The 18019-nt window shown below is 40.1% G+C and overlaps 1 protein-coding gene across 2 annotated transcripts in view; it reads left to right on the top strand.

Annotated features, from left to right (window-relative positions):
- The window catches only part of Fbxo11 (F-box protein 11), a 26166-nt gene that overhangs the window by 4524 nt on the left and 3623 nt on the right, over positions 1 to 18019 (top strand). For both annotated transcript variants that reach the window (XM_004627685.2, XM_004627684.3), the window contains exons 6-17: positions 32 to 164; positions 1528 to 1634; positions 1718 to 1829; positions 1918 to 2024; positions 2101 to 2238; positions 7747 to 7964; positions 9392 to 9477; positions 10552 to 10646; positions 13661 to 13783; positions 13867 to 13952; positions 15058 to 15134; positions 15510 to 15653. In XM_004627685.2, coding sequence (XP_004627742.1) covers positions 32 to 164; positions 1528 to 1634; positions 1718 to 1829; positions 1918 to 2024; positions 2101 to 2238; positions 7747 to 7964; positions 9392 to 9477; positions 10552 to 10646; positions 13661 to 13783; positions 13867 to 13952; positions 15058 to 15134; positions 15510 to 15653 — 1426 coding nt within the window. The remainder of the gene's footprint in view (positions 1 to 31; positions 165 to 1527; positions 1635 to 1717; positions 1830 to 1917; positions 2025 to 2100; positions 2239 to 7746; positions 7965 to 9391; positions 9478 to 10551; positions 10647 to 13660; positions 13784 to 13866; positions 13953 to 15057; positions 15135 to 15509; positions 15654 to 18019) is intronic.

Below are 18019 nucleotides of genomic sequence, written 5' to 3'. Positions count from 1 at the left end.
TTCTATACTAACACTTTAATTCTTTTTTTAGTATTATGATACTATTGAAGATGCCCTTGGTGGGGTACAAGAAGCTCATTTTGATGGACTTATCTTTGTTCATTCTGGAATATATACTGATGAATGGATATATATCGAATCTCCAATCACCATGATTGGTGCAGGTATTTTAAAATGCACCGTCATTAGAAGTTTAACATTCATATTGCTTAATTACACATCGGGTTTTTAAAAATGTGACTTAAGGGTGCTGGTGTTATAGCTTAGCAGCATAAATGCCTGCCTGGCAAGCATAAAGTCCTGAGTTCGATTCCTGGTCCCTCCAAAAAAAAGATTAAAATGCAACTTAATTGAACTTTGTTAATACTTTAATGATAAAGAATAGGAACCAGGCATGGTAGCACACACCTGTAATCCCAGCGTTTAGGAGACTGAGGCAGGAGGATCACAGTTAGTTTGAGGCCAGTTTGAGCTATGTAGTAAGACCCTGTCTCAAAAAAAGGAAAGAAAAGAAAGAATAGGGATGAAGATATTTCAAACTTTCTGAAGTAAAAACATAAAAGACTTCAGAAATGTTGATGTATATTTCTTGATATTAATATTTTTTCCTAATGCCTGTAGTTTTTTTATTAAAGAAAAAATATTGGTTGAAAATAAGGATGCTAATAATTTATTATTGTGTTTTTAAAGGAACTGAAATGTAATTTTTAAATATTTTCTGTACTGTGAAAGATTTTCATCATTAAATTTCTAAAAATAAATACAGTGAACTTATTGAACATTAATGAATTATTGAAAGATTTGTGCTGTCTCTGGTTTCTTGAGGATATAGAGCAAAGGCCATTTTAAGATAGCTAATAGCACTTCCTGTTTGCTAGTGAAATTAGTACTTACTGTCTCTCAGTGTCCTTTACCTCCATCCTGCGGGGGAGGGGCTCTGGTGCAGAGCCCTCACCTGGTGCAGGAGGCCCTGGAGTTGACCCCCAGCACTACAAAAAGGAAGAGAGGCAGAGAATATAGGAACATTATGCCCACTGGTTTCATTACTTTCAAAATAAGTGTCACTACTGGAAATAAGTTTAAATAAAGTTGTCTCTTCTTTGCTTCTCTCCTGGAGCCACTTTTCAGTGCTGCTACTGGTGGTAATTTTGTTTCTAAAGAAACCATTTTTTAGGGCTAGGGATGTAGCTCAGTGGCAGAGTATTTGCCTGGCATGCACAAGGCCCTGAATTCAGTCCCCAGAACCACAAAAAGAGGAAACTATTTCTAATGGGCTCGTGTCTTTAATATTAATAGTATTCATATTGAATTATATTACTACACATATATTTGAATACAGTGATAATCAGATAGTATCGCCACTAAATTTGACTGCTTATTGCAAAAGCTGATGAAACATAGTTAAGTGATAAAGTGGATTCGTCCTACTGACTAATACTGGTGTTTTTAACAAGTTTCCTCTCCATAAAAGTACCTGTCTGTTGCAATGAAGTAACGGTAATTTGCCTTAAAATATCTTCTTCACAGCGCCTGGGAAAGTAGCAGACAAAGTTATAATTGAGAACACTAGAGACTCAACCTTTGTTTTTATGGAAGGCTCTGAAGATGCTTATGTTGGATATATGACAATAAGGGTGAGAACTTTTAAGATTTAAAATCTGAATGTTGAAATCATTAAGACACGCTTTTTTTATTTCAAATAAAATTTGTTTTTCAGTTTAACCCTGATGACAAATCTGCTCAGCACCACAATGCACACCACTGCTTAGAGATTACAGTAAATTGTAGCCCTATTATCGATCACTGTATCATCCGAAGTACATGTACAGGTTAGTGGTTGCTTTGTCTTTTATAAAACCAAGTCATCATATTGTCGCGCAATAGGATTTTTTAATTAAAAAATAATTTTTCTTACAGTTGGTTCTGCAGTATGTGTTAGTGGTCAAGGAGCGTGTCCCACCATCAAGCACTGTAACATCAGTGACTGTGAAAATGTTGGGCTTTATATAACAGATCATGCACAGGTATTGTTTAATTTGTGGTTTTTTCTTTCTTAATTCTTTTAAAAACTTCACTAATGTTTGTTTCTTGTTGTTATAGGGAATATATGAAGATAATGAAATTTCCAATAATGCTTTAGCCGGTATTTGGGTTAAAAATCATGGAAACCCAATTATTAGACGGAATCATATTCATCACGGACGTGATGTCGGTGTGTTCACATTTGATCATGGCATGGTAAGAACATTTATTCCTAGTAGAAAAACTGACTTCTACATTTGAATTTCAAGTATGTTTTAGCATTATTTTCTCATCATGAAATGATAATTGAAAATGATAGTTGTAAAACCAAGTTAAACATTTTAAAATTGGTATGTAATATTCATTTTATGAATTCATATATCAAACATTATATCCAGGTGAATCTAGTGATGATAGAGGCCTTAGCAAATTGAGGGGAGTGAGGTCAAGTCTAGTGGTTAGTTCTGAAATGTTAATACACATAAAAATCACCCAGAAGCTAAACTTCGCACAGACACGTGCCCTTCCATTTTGCTTTACTGGAGATTGAACCAGGGCCTGCGAGGCAAGCACTCTGCCACTGAGCTGTACAGCGGCCCTTTTTAGTTTTATTTTTTGGAATAGGGTCTTGTTAAGTTGCAATCTTCCTGCCTCACCCTGCTGGGTAGTTGGGAGTTGTAAGCATGTGCCATCAAACCTGGCTTTGGGGGAGGGGGTATTTGTCTGTCTGTTTTTGTTGGAGAGTGAGGTTTTTGGTTTTTTGGAGGGGGTTTTTGGCAGAACCGGGGATTGAACTCAGGCCTTTGCGCTTGCCAGGGAAGCGCTTATTCCACTGAGCCATCTCCCTGGCTCCTTGGTTTTTTTTTTTGAGGCAGGGTCTCACTATGTAATTCAGATTGACCTCAAACTTGAGGTGATCTTCCTGCTTCAGCCTCCCAAGTGTTTAGAATTTACAGGTATGTGCCACCATACCCAGCTAAACCTGGCATTTTTAAAATTAAAATTACTATTTCCTTTTTTTTTTTTTTTTAACACTTCTAGTTTTATTGTTTGTTTTTATTTTATTTCTTTGATGCTGGAGGTACAGGGGATTAAAGTCAGAGCCACAGCCAGACATGGTGGCATGCAAATGTAATCCCATACTTAGGAGGCTGAGGCAGGTGATTACCAGGTTTCAGAGTTTGAGACCAGCCTGGACTACATAGCAGGACCCTGTGTCAAAACAAAACAAAAAATCAGGGACTTTGCTCTGAACTACATCCCTAACCCTTTTTATTTGAGTCAGGACTCTTCCCCCCCCACCCCCCCACCCCACCCCCGCTTAGTTAGAATTTCCAAGAATCCAAAAATGGACATTTTTTATAAGTACCATAAATAAATTTAATATAAGTTGTCTATAAAACTCTTTTTTAGAAATGTGTTTCATTATTAGTTTGACTTCTATTTAAACTATCTGAGCTGGGGACCGGGGAGATGGCTCAGTAGACTAAGTGCTTCCCTGGCAAGCGCAAGGGCCTGAGTTCAATATCTGGTTCCACCAAAAAAATAATAATAAAATAAAAATAAACTATCTTAACTGTCGTAGGAGATACTGTGAAAATGTCATTTCTAAAACTGTTATGCAGCAATTAAGAGATGATAATTAGTTTTATAGTTTTCCAGAAATGACAGTTTGAGCTTGTAGGGCTATTTTATTTTTTTTTTTTAATTTATTTATTTATTTTAGTGTGTGTGTGTGTGTGTGTGTGTGTGTGTGTGTGTGGCCAGCTCAGCCCACCAGGGGGCGGGCTGGCTGGCATGTGGTGCTGGGGATTGAACTGCGGTCGCTGTCCTTTTGCTTAGCTTAGTTTGTTCTAAGTAGGTGCTTTAGACCACTGAGCCATCTCACCAGCCCTGTAGGGCTATTTTAAATAGTATTATCAAAAAAAAAAAGTATTATCAGATACTGTTGATTTTACTGTCTAGTCCAACACTGGCAGTGTTTTTGTGGAGGAAATCAGTTTTTTGTTTGTTTGTTTTTTGGTTTTTTTGGGCTAGCTCAGTTTTTAAAAAGTTGAGAACAATTTTTTTTTTTTTTTAGGCAATTAGATGGGAGAGTTGGGACTGGTGAGATGGCTCAGTGGTCTAAAGCACCTACTTAGAACAAGCTTAGCAAAGCACAGAGACCTAGGTTCAATCCCCCAGCACCACATGCCAGCCAGCCCCGCCCCCTGGTGGGCTGAGCTGGCCACACACACACATAAATAAATAAAATTAAAATAAAATAAAATAAAAAGATGGGAGAGCACACAATAATTAATATGATGGCAAATAGGGTTATGGTGAGCTTTTGTTGCCATTATGCAGTACCATTAATTAAACGATTTAGGAACACTGGATAGATATAGATACATAGATATAGTGGCAAAGAAAATGTTTGTCATTGCTTGTAACTGGAATCCTAATTCATGTCTCAACTAGACCATGTAGACTATCTCTTTATCAAGTGCTGTTTAGACTTAAGTAAATATTGTAGTTTCAGACAAGAAACTTAACTCCTTATATTCAGCCAAAGATTTCATTTCACCTACAACTCAGGCTGTGTAGCTTACACCTGTAAATAAGAAAGCAAAGTGGAAAAATGCCTGCTTTCTCTCTCTAGTTAGAATCTTTTTTTTTTTTTTTTTTTTTTTTTTGCAGAACCGGGGATTGAACTCAGGCCTTTGTGCTTGCCAGGGAAGTACTTATTCCACTGAGCCATCTCCCCAGCCCCTCTCTCTAGTTAGAATCTTCCATAAGATAGCACTTTCTCCATCAATTGGAGGAGTGTGGGGATCAGAGCAGGATAGTATGGAGCCCTCCTAAGTCTTGGAGCTCTGCTTAGACCAAAATTGGCTATCGGCACAGAACTCTTGCTTGTAATGCAACTGTGTGCTGTTATACTAATGGCTATGTTGTCTTAAGTCGTACCCCAGAATTATGTCCATTTTAGGTATATCACTCACATTTATGCATACTGTGTCATTCACAAATCATTTGAGATACAAAGCTAATCTTATCCTGAGCACAAATGCCTTGTTTTTTAAGAATCTGTGGTAATGGTCACTTACTAAAGTTCAACAAATTTACTCCTTCTCACACATACATCCCTTGGTTTATATTTTACAGATTTGGGATTATAGAAATGACAGCATTTTTTTAAGATGAGCACAGTAGCACATGACTAATCCCAGGTTCTTGGGAGGCTGAAATGAGAGGATTGTAAGTTTCAGGCTAGCTGAGCAACATAGACCCTGTCTGTCTCAAAATTTAAAAGGCCTGGGGGGGCTCAGTGGTACAGCCACACCTCCTCCCCCCAGATTCAACTCCCAGTGCTACAATAAATGAATGATTAGGAATAATACATTTCTTTCTTTTTTTTCTTCCGTTTTTATATGCACATATCTGGTAATCTGAATAATTGGTTGGAAGACAACACTTTATTACAAGAAATACTGTGAAATTCATATTACTTTGTTAAGTGAAATTCTGTATCACTTGTGATTTTTCCTGTTTTAATTCTTATTTCTACTCTTTAAAACAATTTTATGGGGGCCGGGGAGATGGCTCAGTGGAATAAGCGCTTCCCTGGCAAGCGCAAGGGCCTGAGTTCAATCCCCGGTTCCATAAAAAATAAATAAAAATAAAAAAACAATTTTAAAAAGGAATAATTGCTTGGCATCATCCATTTTGCTGTCAGTGTTTATATTTCCCTAGTTATCTTCTGTTTATTTAATCTTTTGCAGTGTTGTGAAAAATGTGACTAATAGTACCAAACTGCTATAAGATTTTTAAAACACTTATTCCAAATTTTGAGCTTACCCTGTGACAGATGATAGATTTCCTGTGTCACTGTACTGGTAACCACCTGTCCTCTCTGTCATTCACCTCCCCTCACTGGGATCATCTTCCGTAGATGGAAACTTAAGCTTGATTTCATGTTTTGTGTTTGCTGTTACTTTTGTGGAGCTTCTGGAAGTCAGGTGTAGGGCCTCTCACATGCTAAGCTGCACACATCGCCGTCAGCCCCTGGGAGTGTAAGTTTTAGATGAAGTTGTTTCCTTTCTTCAGATATACATTTGTGCCTGTTATTTTTATGAAAAGATTACAATGGTGGAGGCACTTCCTTTCCTGTGGCCCATTTACACTGTGTATATTAGTGTGCCTTCTGTTGCTGGTAACACTGCTTCTCAAGATGGGTAAGTTACGAGGAAAGGAGGTTTATTTTCACTCCCGATACTGGCCAGGGCCCGAGCATCTAGGAGCCGCGCCCTGTGCACCCTGCTGAATCAGCAGGGCGCCTGGATGTCTGCTGTGTGTCTTTCTCTCTGATAAACCGCCTGTACTCACTCAGTCATGGGGGCTTAGCTCTGAGGCCTTCCCTAACCCAAATTACCTCCCAGACATCCCATTAAGTTTCCACCCTGTCTTTTGTTGTTTTCATTGTATGTATTTTTCTTTTAGTTTGTTCTTTGTGGTGTTGGGGATGAAAGCCAGAGCCTTGTGCATACTTGATATTATGGTTTGTGTCTAGTTGTCCCCCTGAAGCCTCATAGAGTCATGGGGCGGACTTCTAGAGTTTGTGATCAATTCATGATCCAATGCTGGGATTATGGGTGTAAACGCTACGCCTGCCCTGGGGCAGACAGCCTGAGCGCAGTAGAAGGAAAGAGAGGCTCGCTCTGCGCCTCCCCTGCTGCTGCTGCCACCACAGCTTTTCGCTCCTCCCAAAGACAGCTCTTTGCTGTTTTCCACCGCCATGAACAGCTGCTTCTGCCACGTGCCACTCTGCCTTGGAGCCACCCAAGAATGAACTGAGACCTCCAGTAATTAACGGAGACACTTGACAAGCACCGTGCCCCTGAACAGTATAGTCCAGCATGTTTTGCTGGGACATCTGTAGGGCAATCAGTGTGTCTTGGTTACTTTTCTGTCGTTGCTGAGACAAAATACCCAACGTGTAAAATTAGGGGAAGAAAGGTTTATTTAGCTCACAGTTTGTGGTGGTTTTAATCCAGAATCAACTGGCTCCAAGGCAGGGTGATATGGCACAGGGACAACAGCTCAAGGTGGTAGTAGACAGCAAAAGAGGAGAAAGCAGGCCTCTTTTCATCCCTTACATTGTATGCAGGCTGTCTGCCCACGCCATCTCCGTGTCCTCCTCAACAGGCCCAGGATGTTGACAAAGCGAGGACCCGGGTCCCTGCTGAGTCACTAAGTTAAGCTGCTTTTTTTTTTTTTTTTTTTTTTTGGCGGAACCAGGGATTGAACTCAAGGACCCTTGCACTTGCCAGGGAAGCGCTTATTCCACTGAGCCATCTCCCTGGCCCCCAAGTTAAACTTCAAAACTTCATAGTTCTCAGGTGGACACAGTGTACAAACCATAACACAAGGTTTATTTATTTTAATGCCTTAAGCCTTTTGTTGAAGGTAGACATAGGAGTGCGTGTGTGTATCTGTGTTCATAAAGTAATGATATTTGTATTTATTGAATAGCTATTTTCCTGTTTTTCTTTATTGCTTTTGTACTCAGACTAGATTTTGTAATTGGAGTTTCTTTCCATATTTATTATTTGACATGTATATTTATTCACTCTTGAACTTTTCTGATACGTAATTTTGAGCTTTGCATTAAAAACTTTTGCAAGTGGAATTTCTTTTTGCAAAATAGCCTTTACCTACAGCTTTGATTTCTGAATTTTTCAGGGTTACTTTGAAAGTTGCAACATACACAGAAACAGGATAGCAGGCTTTGAAGTCAAAGCTTATGCTAACCCCACAGTGGTCCGATGTGAAATTCACCATGGGCAGACTGGAGGAATATATGTCCATGAAAAAGGAAGAGGACAATTCATAGAGAATAAAATCTATGCAAACAACTTTGCAGGTGTATGGATTACCTCAAATAGTGACCCAACAATAAGGTATTTGTACACAATTATGGATAGAAATTGCTTTTTGCTTTTTTTGTTTTGGTTTGATTTTTTGAGACAGGGTCTCACTGTGTATTTCAGGCTGGCCTTACATTCACTATACAGCCCAGGCTGGCCCTTGAACTTATGGAGATTCTCCTGCCTCTGCTTTCTGGGAAGCTGAGTAAGGCAGGATGATTAAAAATTTGAATCCCACCTGGGCAACTTAGTAAGGCCCTGTCTCAGCAGATAAAAATGGGCTAGGAATATAACAAAGTGTGAAAGCCCTGGGTTCATTGCCCAGTACACAAAAATAAAAAAGGACAAAGAAAGTAAATATACTGATCTTAAGGGGTTTTGGTTTTGATTTTTGGTTTGGTTTGATTTGGGTGTTTTTGTTTTTGTTTTTGTTTTTGAGGCAGTGTCTTACTGTGCAGTTTAACCTAGGCTTGAACCCAAAGCAGTCCTCATGCCTCAGCCTCCTGAGTGCTAGGACTACAGGCATGTGCCATCACACCCAGACCAAACTGTTATAAATGCCTAAAGTGGGCTGGCTTCCCCAGAGTGACTTTGTCTTTTCCTTCTTTTCTGAGTCAGCAAGTAGAAAAACAGCAAACTATCTCAAAGATTCTTGGTTAGGGGCTGGGGATATAGCTCAGTGCACAAGTATCTGCCTGGCAAGTGCAGGGTGCTGAGTTTGATTCCCAGTACCAAAAAAAAAACAATTCTTGTGCATTACAAAATTGGAACTCCAAGTTGTCACTTTCTCTCGTGGTTCCTACCATCTCTTCTGTTCAGAGTAAAAGGCAAGCAAGCATAGTATAAGAGGCCTTTGCCAAGATGGTAGCACATTATCGAGCTCTGCTACTCTTTGAGACAGGGACTTGCTATATATATTTTGGACTGGCCTTGAACTTACACCATTCCTTCTGCCTCAGCGAGCTCCCAAGTGCTGGGATTACAGATGTATGCCACCACACCTGGCAGTTGTGTTACATTTTAATCAAGAACAAGGGATTATTGTTGTTAAAATTGATTTCCATCTCAATCAGCAAAAAAAAAAAAAAATTTTTTTTTGAATATTTTAAGGGAAATTTAAGAATGCTATTCTGGAAGGAAGGACATACATAGCTCAGGGCTATAGTACTTGCCAGCCATTTGCATGGCCCTGAGTTCTGTCTAAAGCACCGTCTAAAACAGAAGAAGAAGAAGAAAGGAAATGACTTTGGCCTCAATTGATGACTCTTCCAAAGCTTTAGGTATTAGAACTAAAAGAGAAATTAGGAATCATGTAGTCAAAGGTGCCTCATTTTGCAGATTATTTAATGAACTTAGCCTGTGGAAGATAATTTGTCCCATGCTAAATGGTCTTACAGGTGTCTAGAACAAGCTTCATTGCATAGATGCTTCTTTTATTGTACTGTTTCACATAATTGTAGGGGGAATTCTATATTTAATGGAAATCAAGGAGGAGTTTACATCTTTGGTGATGGACGAGGCCTTATTGAAGGAAATGACATTTATGGTAAGCATATTGTTTTATTCTACGAGATTACCTGTCTTCTTGGTACATACTAGCAACCATCTAAGTGAAAAAACTGATATGATTTCTTTATGTTCTCAGTGAAGACTATTCTGTGAAACATATTTACTTAACAAAGTACTCACCAGGCTTAATGGCAGACCAGGCAGGGAAGAATACAAATAAGACACAAGGTCCTGAGTTCAATCCCCAGTATGACCAAAAAAAAAAAAAAACCTAGTCTTGAGGATTATTGATTTGAAGCTTCCTTGGATATACGCCATTACTTAACAATTAATAAATTCTCTTGTAGGTCAATATACTTTGAACTAGAAAAAGAAAATATTCACTGAAAACTTTAGAAACATTAATGTAGCATTTATTAGGTATCTGTTAAAAATGAACATGTTTCTAAGATTTCTGTTCTGCTAACTTACCTGCTCAGTAAGTGCCCAGGCATTATTGTGAGCACCTTCTCTGAATCTAGTCATAATATTCACAGTAATTCTGTGAGGTATATTATTAAATATGCACACTTGCTGATCAGAACATAGACACAGAGAGGTTAGGTTACCTTACTCGTAGTCACCTACAAAATAAGTAGAGAGAAGGGCCAGCCAAATAGTTCAGTGAATTAACACACCTGCTTAAGCAGATGCAGGGCCGGGGGTTCGATCCCTGGGCCTGCCAGGCCAGCCCCGCCCCCCGGGCGCACTGAGATGGCAGTTGAGACTGGGCGTGGTTATGCGCCTGTAATCCCAGCTCTTGGGAGGCTGGAAACAGGCGGATCACTATGAGTCCAATCTAGTAGTGAGACTCTGAACACCCTGTAGACCCGTCCCTAAAATACAAAAAGAAAAAAGAAGTAGAAATCCTCGCGTTCAGTACTGTGCACCTTGGCTCCAGAGTCTGCACTCCAGCCTCTCTGCATCTCTTTACCCTCTAGTTCCCTTAGTGTGATTGGTAATACTTATTAAAATTCTAAAACAAAAAATTTTTATGCTATTCTGATGTAAAATTCTTACTGTGTCCCACTAGACTCTAGGACTTGACATTGTGACTTTTGGTTTTAAACAGGGAATGCATTAGCAGGAATACAGATTAGGACAAACAGTTGTCCAATAGTTCGACATAACAAAATTCATGATGGCCAACATGGTGGGATTTATGTGGTAAGTTAATGAATGCAGTTATGTTGAAAGCATGCAAGCAAAAAAAGTGTTTTGAGGGATACATCCAGTTTTAAATGGGCCATATTCAACATTTTAAGTATGAATTTGTAGCTATCTTTTAATATTTAGACAACAAATAAGACTGCTTTCTGCCAGTGTTTAAATGACTTCTAATTTTATGTGTAGAGTTAGCAGCTGGCTAAATTTGGAAATAAAAATCATGCCTCTTTTTTGAAGTCTTAGTTACTAACATTATTTGCTAAACTCCTAACAGTCCATATTACATTTGTTATATTGGGATTTTGCCACTTTGACTACCGTGTAAGTTTGGAAGTCTATAAAAGCATGAATATGATAGACCCTAAAAATAGTAGACTTGATTTTTTATCTTCTGAAAAAAAAAAAAAAAAACTGTAATTTGAATTTATGGGAGTTTTAGGGGGTTTCTTTTGTGTTGTTTTGGTTTTTTTGAGACAGTGTCTAGTTTTGCAGTTCAGGCTGGCCTCGAACTCACGGTGATTCTCCTGCCTTAGCCTCTGGATGCCTGGGATTACAGGCATTTGCCACCATGCCCAACTTGAACTTTTTTTTTTTTTTGGGGGGGGGGGTACAGGGTCTCACTACACAGCTTGGACTCCTAGTGATCCTCCTGTTTTCAGCTTCCCCAGTGCTGGGATTACAGGCATGCACTGTCATGCCCATTCTCAGTTGCCAGCTCAGCATGCCCAGGGATCAAACCTTAGGTCCGCTGAGCTATCTCACCGGCCTCCACCTTGAATTTATGTTGAAAAATGAATTTTAAGCTGTGTCATCGTCTGTCATCATAGTTATCAGTGGTTGTTTTTTTGTTTTGTTTTTTTCCATCATGTTATCTGAAACTTAGCATAATCGTCAGAAAGTACAGGAAATATCAAAAGACCCTTGTGTTATATACTAGGTATGCCAAGACTAGGGATTGAACCCCGGTCCTTCCCACAGAGCTACTTCCCACTGTCCACCTCCTATTTTGTTTTTGGAGAGATCTCTTACTATGTGTTAGGTCAGACTTGAACTTGCCACATAGCCCAGACTGGCCTGGAACTCTTTGGTGATGCTCCTGCCTCAGCCTCCAGGAGTGTTGGGACTACAGGTGTGAGCCACAATGCCTCTCCCACCCTTTTATTTTTGAGACAGGGCCTAACTACATGGCCCAGGCTAGGCTCAAACATATGATTCTCCTGCCATGACCTCCCAGAGTGCTAAGATTAGAGGTGTGTGACTCGAGTTGAGTCTTTTACTCATTCATAATGCTAAAGATAACTATGGTATGGATCTAGGATGTCCCCCAAAGCCTCCAGCATTTGGATGTCAGGCTTTGTAAGGTAACTGGATTATGGGAGCACTGGTGGTACATGGTGTCTGGTCAGGAAAGCAGGTCTCTGCATTTGCTCCTGAGGCCTTTCAGGCTGCTGTAGGAGGGACAGGCACCATGCTCCACCCCGCCCTTTCGGCATCAGCCACAGGCTGCAAACCTGTCCTCTCAACAGTGGGTGTTAGACATGAGAGAAATGATGAGAAAGGGACTGAGACAGTGGCCTGTGTGTTAAAGTTTTTGATGAGAGTAAAGTTTCATACCACGAGAGCATATATTTCATCAGTAAGTTTATATTACTGTTTAAAGATTAGTACTGGGGCTGGGGAGATGGCTCAGTAGAATAAGTGCTTCCCTGGCAAGTGCAAGGGTCTGAGTTCAATCCCCGGTTCTGCCAAAAAAAAAAAAAAAAAAAAAAAAGGTTAGTGCTAAATTAGAGGTCCTCAGTTTGTTACACATCTTAGAATTGAGCGCTTCTTTGGCAAAATAAAACCAAATTCTTCTGCTCCTAGGACAATAAAAAAAAAATTGTAAGTTTAAGTTCAGGTAGGCACTACATAACATGAATGTTGCAGGAAAAGAGATGTAGCTCAGTTATAAGCACATTAATATTTGGGGCCAAAGTTCTATCCCCAGTACCCAGAGGAATATTCTAGGTACAAAGAGGAGTATTCTTTGTACCAAAAGAAAAACAATTTAAATTGTCTTCATTACTGTCTTTAATTGAGGAACAGCCGGGCATAGTTGTGCATGCCTGTAATCCATTCCAGCGCTCAGGAGGCTAAGGTAGGAGGACTGCCACAAGTTCAAGGCCAGTCTGAACTACATAGAGAGACCCTGTCTCAAAGAAAACAAATTGAGGTGACTTTATGGGTCTGAAGAAGTTGGGAATCGGTATTCCACTTTCCAGCTAGGAAATCAAGGCACAGAAAAGTTGTCCAGGGTAAAGGGGTCGAGTGACAAAGAGTCTGGGCTCGACCTATTCATCTCTGGTCTGTCCTGCTGCTTACTGACTTTTCAAATCTTTATGCCACAAAGGAACAAGGTAAGGGCTGGGGAGAGAACTCAGCGGCATAAGTACTTGCCTGGCAAGCACAAGGTCCTGAGTTCCATCCCCAGTACCAAAAATAAAGAAACAAGGTATAAAAAGCAAATTATAAAAATCTAGCTGTGCGGGGGCCGGGGTGATGGCTCAGTGGAATAAGCGCTTCCCTGGCAAGCACAAGGGCCTGAGTTCAATCCCCAGTTCCGCAAAAAAAAAAAAAAAAAAAAAAAAATCTGGCTGTGCATAGTGATACATGATTGTAATCCCAGCACTTGAGAGGCTGAGGCAGGGGGATTGCTGTGAGTTTGTACTCAACCTGAGCTACATGATGAGACCTTGTTTCAAAAAATAAAACAAAAAAAATCTGTAAGTCAAATGAAGCACAAGCTGACTGATATAAACTGTATTTCAGAGAAGAAAACGTATGAAAAATGCTTTTTAAAAAATGGAGGAACAGGGCTGAGGAGTTAGCTAAGTAGAATAAGCGCTTGCCTGGCAAGTGCAAGGGCCTGAGTTCAATCCCCAGTTCCACAAAAAAAAAAAAAAAAAAATGGAGGAACGAGTAGACTTTCTTCCTAATAGAAGTTATGTGTTATAACCAGTGAAACTTTTATTTAGCATGAAAAAGGACAAGGTGTGATAGAAGAAAATGAAGTTTATAGCAATACTTTAGCTGGAGTTTGGGTGACCACTGGCAGCACCCCAGTACTGAGAAGAAACCGAATACACAGTGGCAAGCAGGTAAGACTGGCCAAGACTTCGGGACGGGAAATACTGATTTGTAAACACAGGCCACCTGAGAAAAATATTTTTTTAAATTTTAGGTTGGTGTTTATTTTTATGACAATGGACATGGAGTGCTAGAGGACAATGATATCTATAATCATATGTATTCAGGAGTCCAAATAAGGTAACTTTTCACATTTGGCTTTCTTCTGAGGTGATTTGGGTATATGTGGACCATGTAGAAGGACTTTTACAGTTACTTAAAGCCAGGTCATAATCCACCTTCCTATATATGAACATATATCTGTATATATACACATATGTAGGGTTTTTTTCAGTCTTATTTTACTAAGTTGTCAGAATGTAGCTTTTCTTCATCTAGGTGAGGGCAGGAGCCAGTAACATGCGCCGTAAAATTTTGCGTCTGCTGTCCCTCTGTCCACTGTGAGAGTCACATCAGCTGCCATGTTTTGCTGTATGCCTGACCTGCCACTGGCCCTCAATAAAGTGGGAAATTCCATTTTTATTGCTAGTTATGGAAAACTGATAGCTTTTACAGCTCCTTAAAGTTTTTGGAACTCTAGTATTCTTGATCATAAAATTTATCCCCGTACTTTACATATGAGGGGAGATGACATAACAGACCAATAGGCCAGTCTAACCACTTTGATTTACCTTCATATGTGGTAATGTAAATCTATGGCAAGGTGTTGCAAGGTACATTTCTGTGTACAAATTAAGTAGATTAAATTCAACCATCTTCAGACTTCCCAGAGGATCTTCGAGAGCTCCATCACATAGTTAATTCATGTGTGTGTGGCTGAGCAGATGGTAAAATACAGTATCTTGAGACTTACTTTGATGTATTGGGTAAGTGAACATCTCTTCTGTGTGTACCAGTGGCTGTGTCATAGAGGGTACCAAATGAGTTCCCAGAGTATGAAGTAAAAATTGGGAGATCAAGAGGGGCCTCCTGGAGGGCGATTAAGAGCTGGAGCATTCCCAGGGGAGAGCACGGTGGCTGAAAGCGAGCAGCAGCGGGGTGCAGACCCGGAGGAGCCTGCAGAGGATAGAGAGGGGCAGGACTGTCCTCAAGCTCCATGCTGGGTTGAGACTTTTTTTTTTTTTTTTTTTTCATGTTTTGAGGCATGATCCTTCTGTGCAATTCAGACTGCAAACTCTGTATAATATTTACCAGGATTCATTTAGCTCTTTGTGGTTACTTCATGTAACATGGAATATGGGAGTAGAAGCAGTGTAAGTGGCATTGTTTTCTGTCTTATTCCTAGGACTGGAAGCAACCCCAAAATCAGACGTAACAAAATTTGGGGAGGACAGAATGGTGGAATTCTTGTTTATAATTCTGGTATGTTTAATGATTGATTTTTCCTATTAATGTTCTGTATAGTTCTATTAATGTTTGGAATTGCGTGTGATGGCACATGCCTATAATCCCAGCGTTGTGGGAAGCTGAGGCAAGAAGATCACAAATCTAATCCTCCCTGGGCAATTCAGTTGAGACCCTGTCTTAAAAATTAAAACGGGCTGGCCAGGAGGTGTAGCTCAGGGCAGAAGGCCTTGGTTTCGGCCCCCAGGACAACAAAAAATATTAAGTAAAAATTCTTAAAAGAGCGGGGGATGTAGCTCAGCATGAAAGCTCCTGGGTGTATCTGCAATACTGCCAAAAAACAGAATTAGAAATATACTTTGTAAATAACACTTAAAACTTTTATATTTACAGGTCTAGGCTGTATAGAAGACAATGAAATATTTGACAATGCAATGGCTGGAGTTTGGATTAAGACAGATAGTAATCCTACACTAAGAAGAAATAAAATCCATGACGGAAGAGATGGTGGCATCTGTATATTTAATGGGGGTCGAGGTATTGTTGTTAATTTTGCACTAGTGAAAAACCCTATTTTCCATTATTCTTCTATATCTTTAATGATCAATGACATTGCTAACTAGCATGTTCTAAGTGAAAAAATCTTAGTTTTCTCAAGCCCTGAGATGGCTTAGTGCCTACAGTTACAGGAGACAAATGTTTACAGTACTTTTCCTTTTGTAGCCCCTTGATTCTGCCAGTTATAAGTCAGCAGTACCTTTTTCTAAGGTAGCAGAATTTTACATCCTGCCTCTGGACTGTTTATTGTTGTGAACAGTGATATAGTGAACTTTAAAATCAAGTTACAGAAAAATTAATATGAAAATGGAATTAACAAAACCAAATTGTGCCTGACTTGACACTGTAACTGTCAGCTGACTTTGCATTGAGGCAAAGTTCAAGTACTAGTTGCAAGCACTTACTGTTCAGAGCCTGGAGAGAATACTGGATGCCTGTCACTGTGTCTTGAATGTCAGAAGCCACAAATTGTGCATCATCGTACGTGGAAGGGTAGCCAAATGTACCAAGACTTAGAACAAAATTGCTGCTACAGCTTGTTAAAGGAGTAATGAGCCTGTTAATGAGATTTTCAAGGAGTTTAGACTCCAGCATAATTCAATAAAGTAACATCTCTGTAGAAGATAGGAGTCTTTACAAAGTGTAGTAAAAGGTTGGTTTTAGTGGCAAGGTGTTTGAGAAGAGTGTTCTGGTGAAATTACTCTTGAGCTGTCTTGAAAAATGAATAGGTAGCTGGGCATGGGAGTACACACCTGTATCCCCAACATGCCCGGACGCTGAGGGAGGCTGAGGCAGGAAGAGCGCTTCGAGTTCAAGGCCAGCCTCAACTGCATAAATGAGATCCCTATCTCAAAAAAAAAAGCATCCATTGGTAAGGGGTGGGGAGGCCAACTGTAATTACTTCACTCATTTGCTCTGTAAATCCTGACTGAACACCTCTGTACCAACCACTGTGATAGAGATGCTAAAGAAACTGGTTAATAAAACAGTACTACTTCCATAAAATTTACAGTCTAATGGAGTGGCACATTGTAAAGAGTCTCAAAGAACCAAAGTGATTTTCTAAGGCAAGAGGTACTGGCAAGTTGAGTTTGGAGAGCAAGCAGGGCTCACATCACAGGTTTTCTATACGGTAAGGAGGTTGGTCCCTCATACTAGAAGTATGGAAGATCAGCAGCCCACTTGGAATCGCCTAGGGAAGAACTAATGAGCCTGAACTAAGGTGGTTCTGTGAGAGTAGGAGACACATTATTGATCCTAAAAGTGAGTGGCTATGGGGTGTGGTGGCACACACACCTGTAATCTCAGGACTAAGAGGACCATCTCAAGTTGAGGCTGGGCCATCCTAATGAACTGAAGACCAGCCTACACTACATAGCAAGACCCTGTCTCAGCGGGCAGAGGGTAGATGCCGGGACAGGTGCCCCCGAGCGTCCACCAGGTCCATGTGTAATCTCTTGCACTGGACCCCATGCGCTCACGCACACACACAAAGGTTCAAAATTCTGGATGGTGTAACTGCTAGGGTGGTACTTTGAAATCAGTTTTAAGCATACTGAATCCAGTGTCATCTTTGGAATATTCAAATTGGTATAATCAGGTAACAATACTAAGTAGGGAAACAGACTTAAGCATTAGCAGCCGTGTTTGTAATCGTAGGGAGATGAAAGAGCGTTTCAGAGAAACTTCCCATGGCATCCAGAGGGCAGTGATTTAGAAATGCAGTATTTTAGTACTGTAAAATACCAAACAGGTCAGGTGTCTACAAAAATAGACATGTCTCCTATGTTGAGGGAGCAAAGAAACATCAGGATGTAACACTATAATTCACTGTCTTAACTAGGTCTAATCATAACCCCACTTAGTAGGTACTGTCATGCTCATGCTACAGATAACAAAAAGAGAGAGGTAAGCTGCCTAATCATACAGCTAGGAAGTGGTGAAGTATCTGAAGGCCTGAAGTCGTAATTTTTTTTGGCGGGGGAGGGAGGGGAGCCCTACACGGTTATACTGCCAGGAAAGTGGTACCACAAACTTCCTAGCAAAAGACAAGAAGAGTACAGAACATCCCAAGAAGTTAATACAGGGCCAGGGAGATGGCTCAGTGGGATAAGTGCTTCCCTGACAAGCCACAAGGGCCTGAGTTCAATCCCCAGTTCTGCTGAATGAATGAACGAACGAACGAACGAATGAATAGCAAATACAGCAGCTAGCAGGTAATGTGAGGAAATAGGCTGGCTGGGGAATATTTTCAAAGTCAAGGGCTGTTTTTTTGCTTTAAGAGTAAAAGCTTATGTATGAGGAATGGTCACAAAGTTCTATAAGCAGAAAAAGGGGCGTAAGAG

This window comes from Octodon degus, unplaced genomic scaffold, assembly GCF_000260255.1.
Source record: "Octodon degus isolate 3935 unplaced genomic scaffold, OctDeg1.0 scaffold00020, whole genome shotgun sequence".
In the NCBI taxonomy this organism is placed as follows: Eukaryota; Metazoa; Chordata; class Mammalia; order Rodentia; family Octodontidae; genus Octodon; species Octodon degus.
Note: the sequence above shows the minus strand (reverse complement) of the source record. Positions and strands in the feature narration are given on the sequence as shown.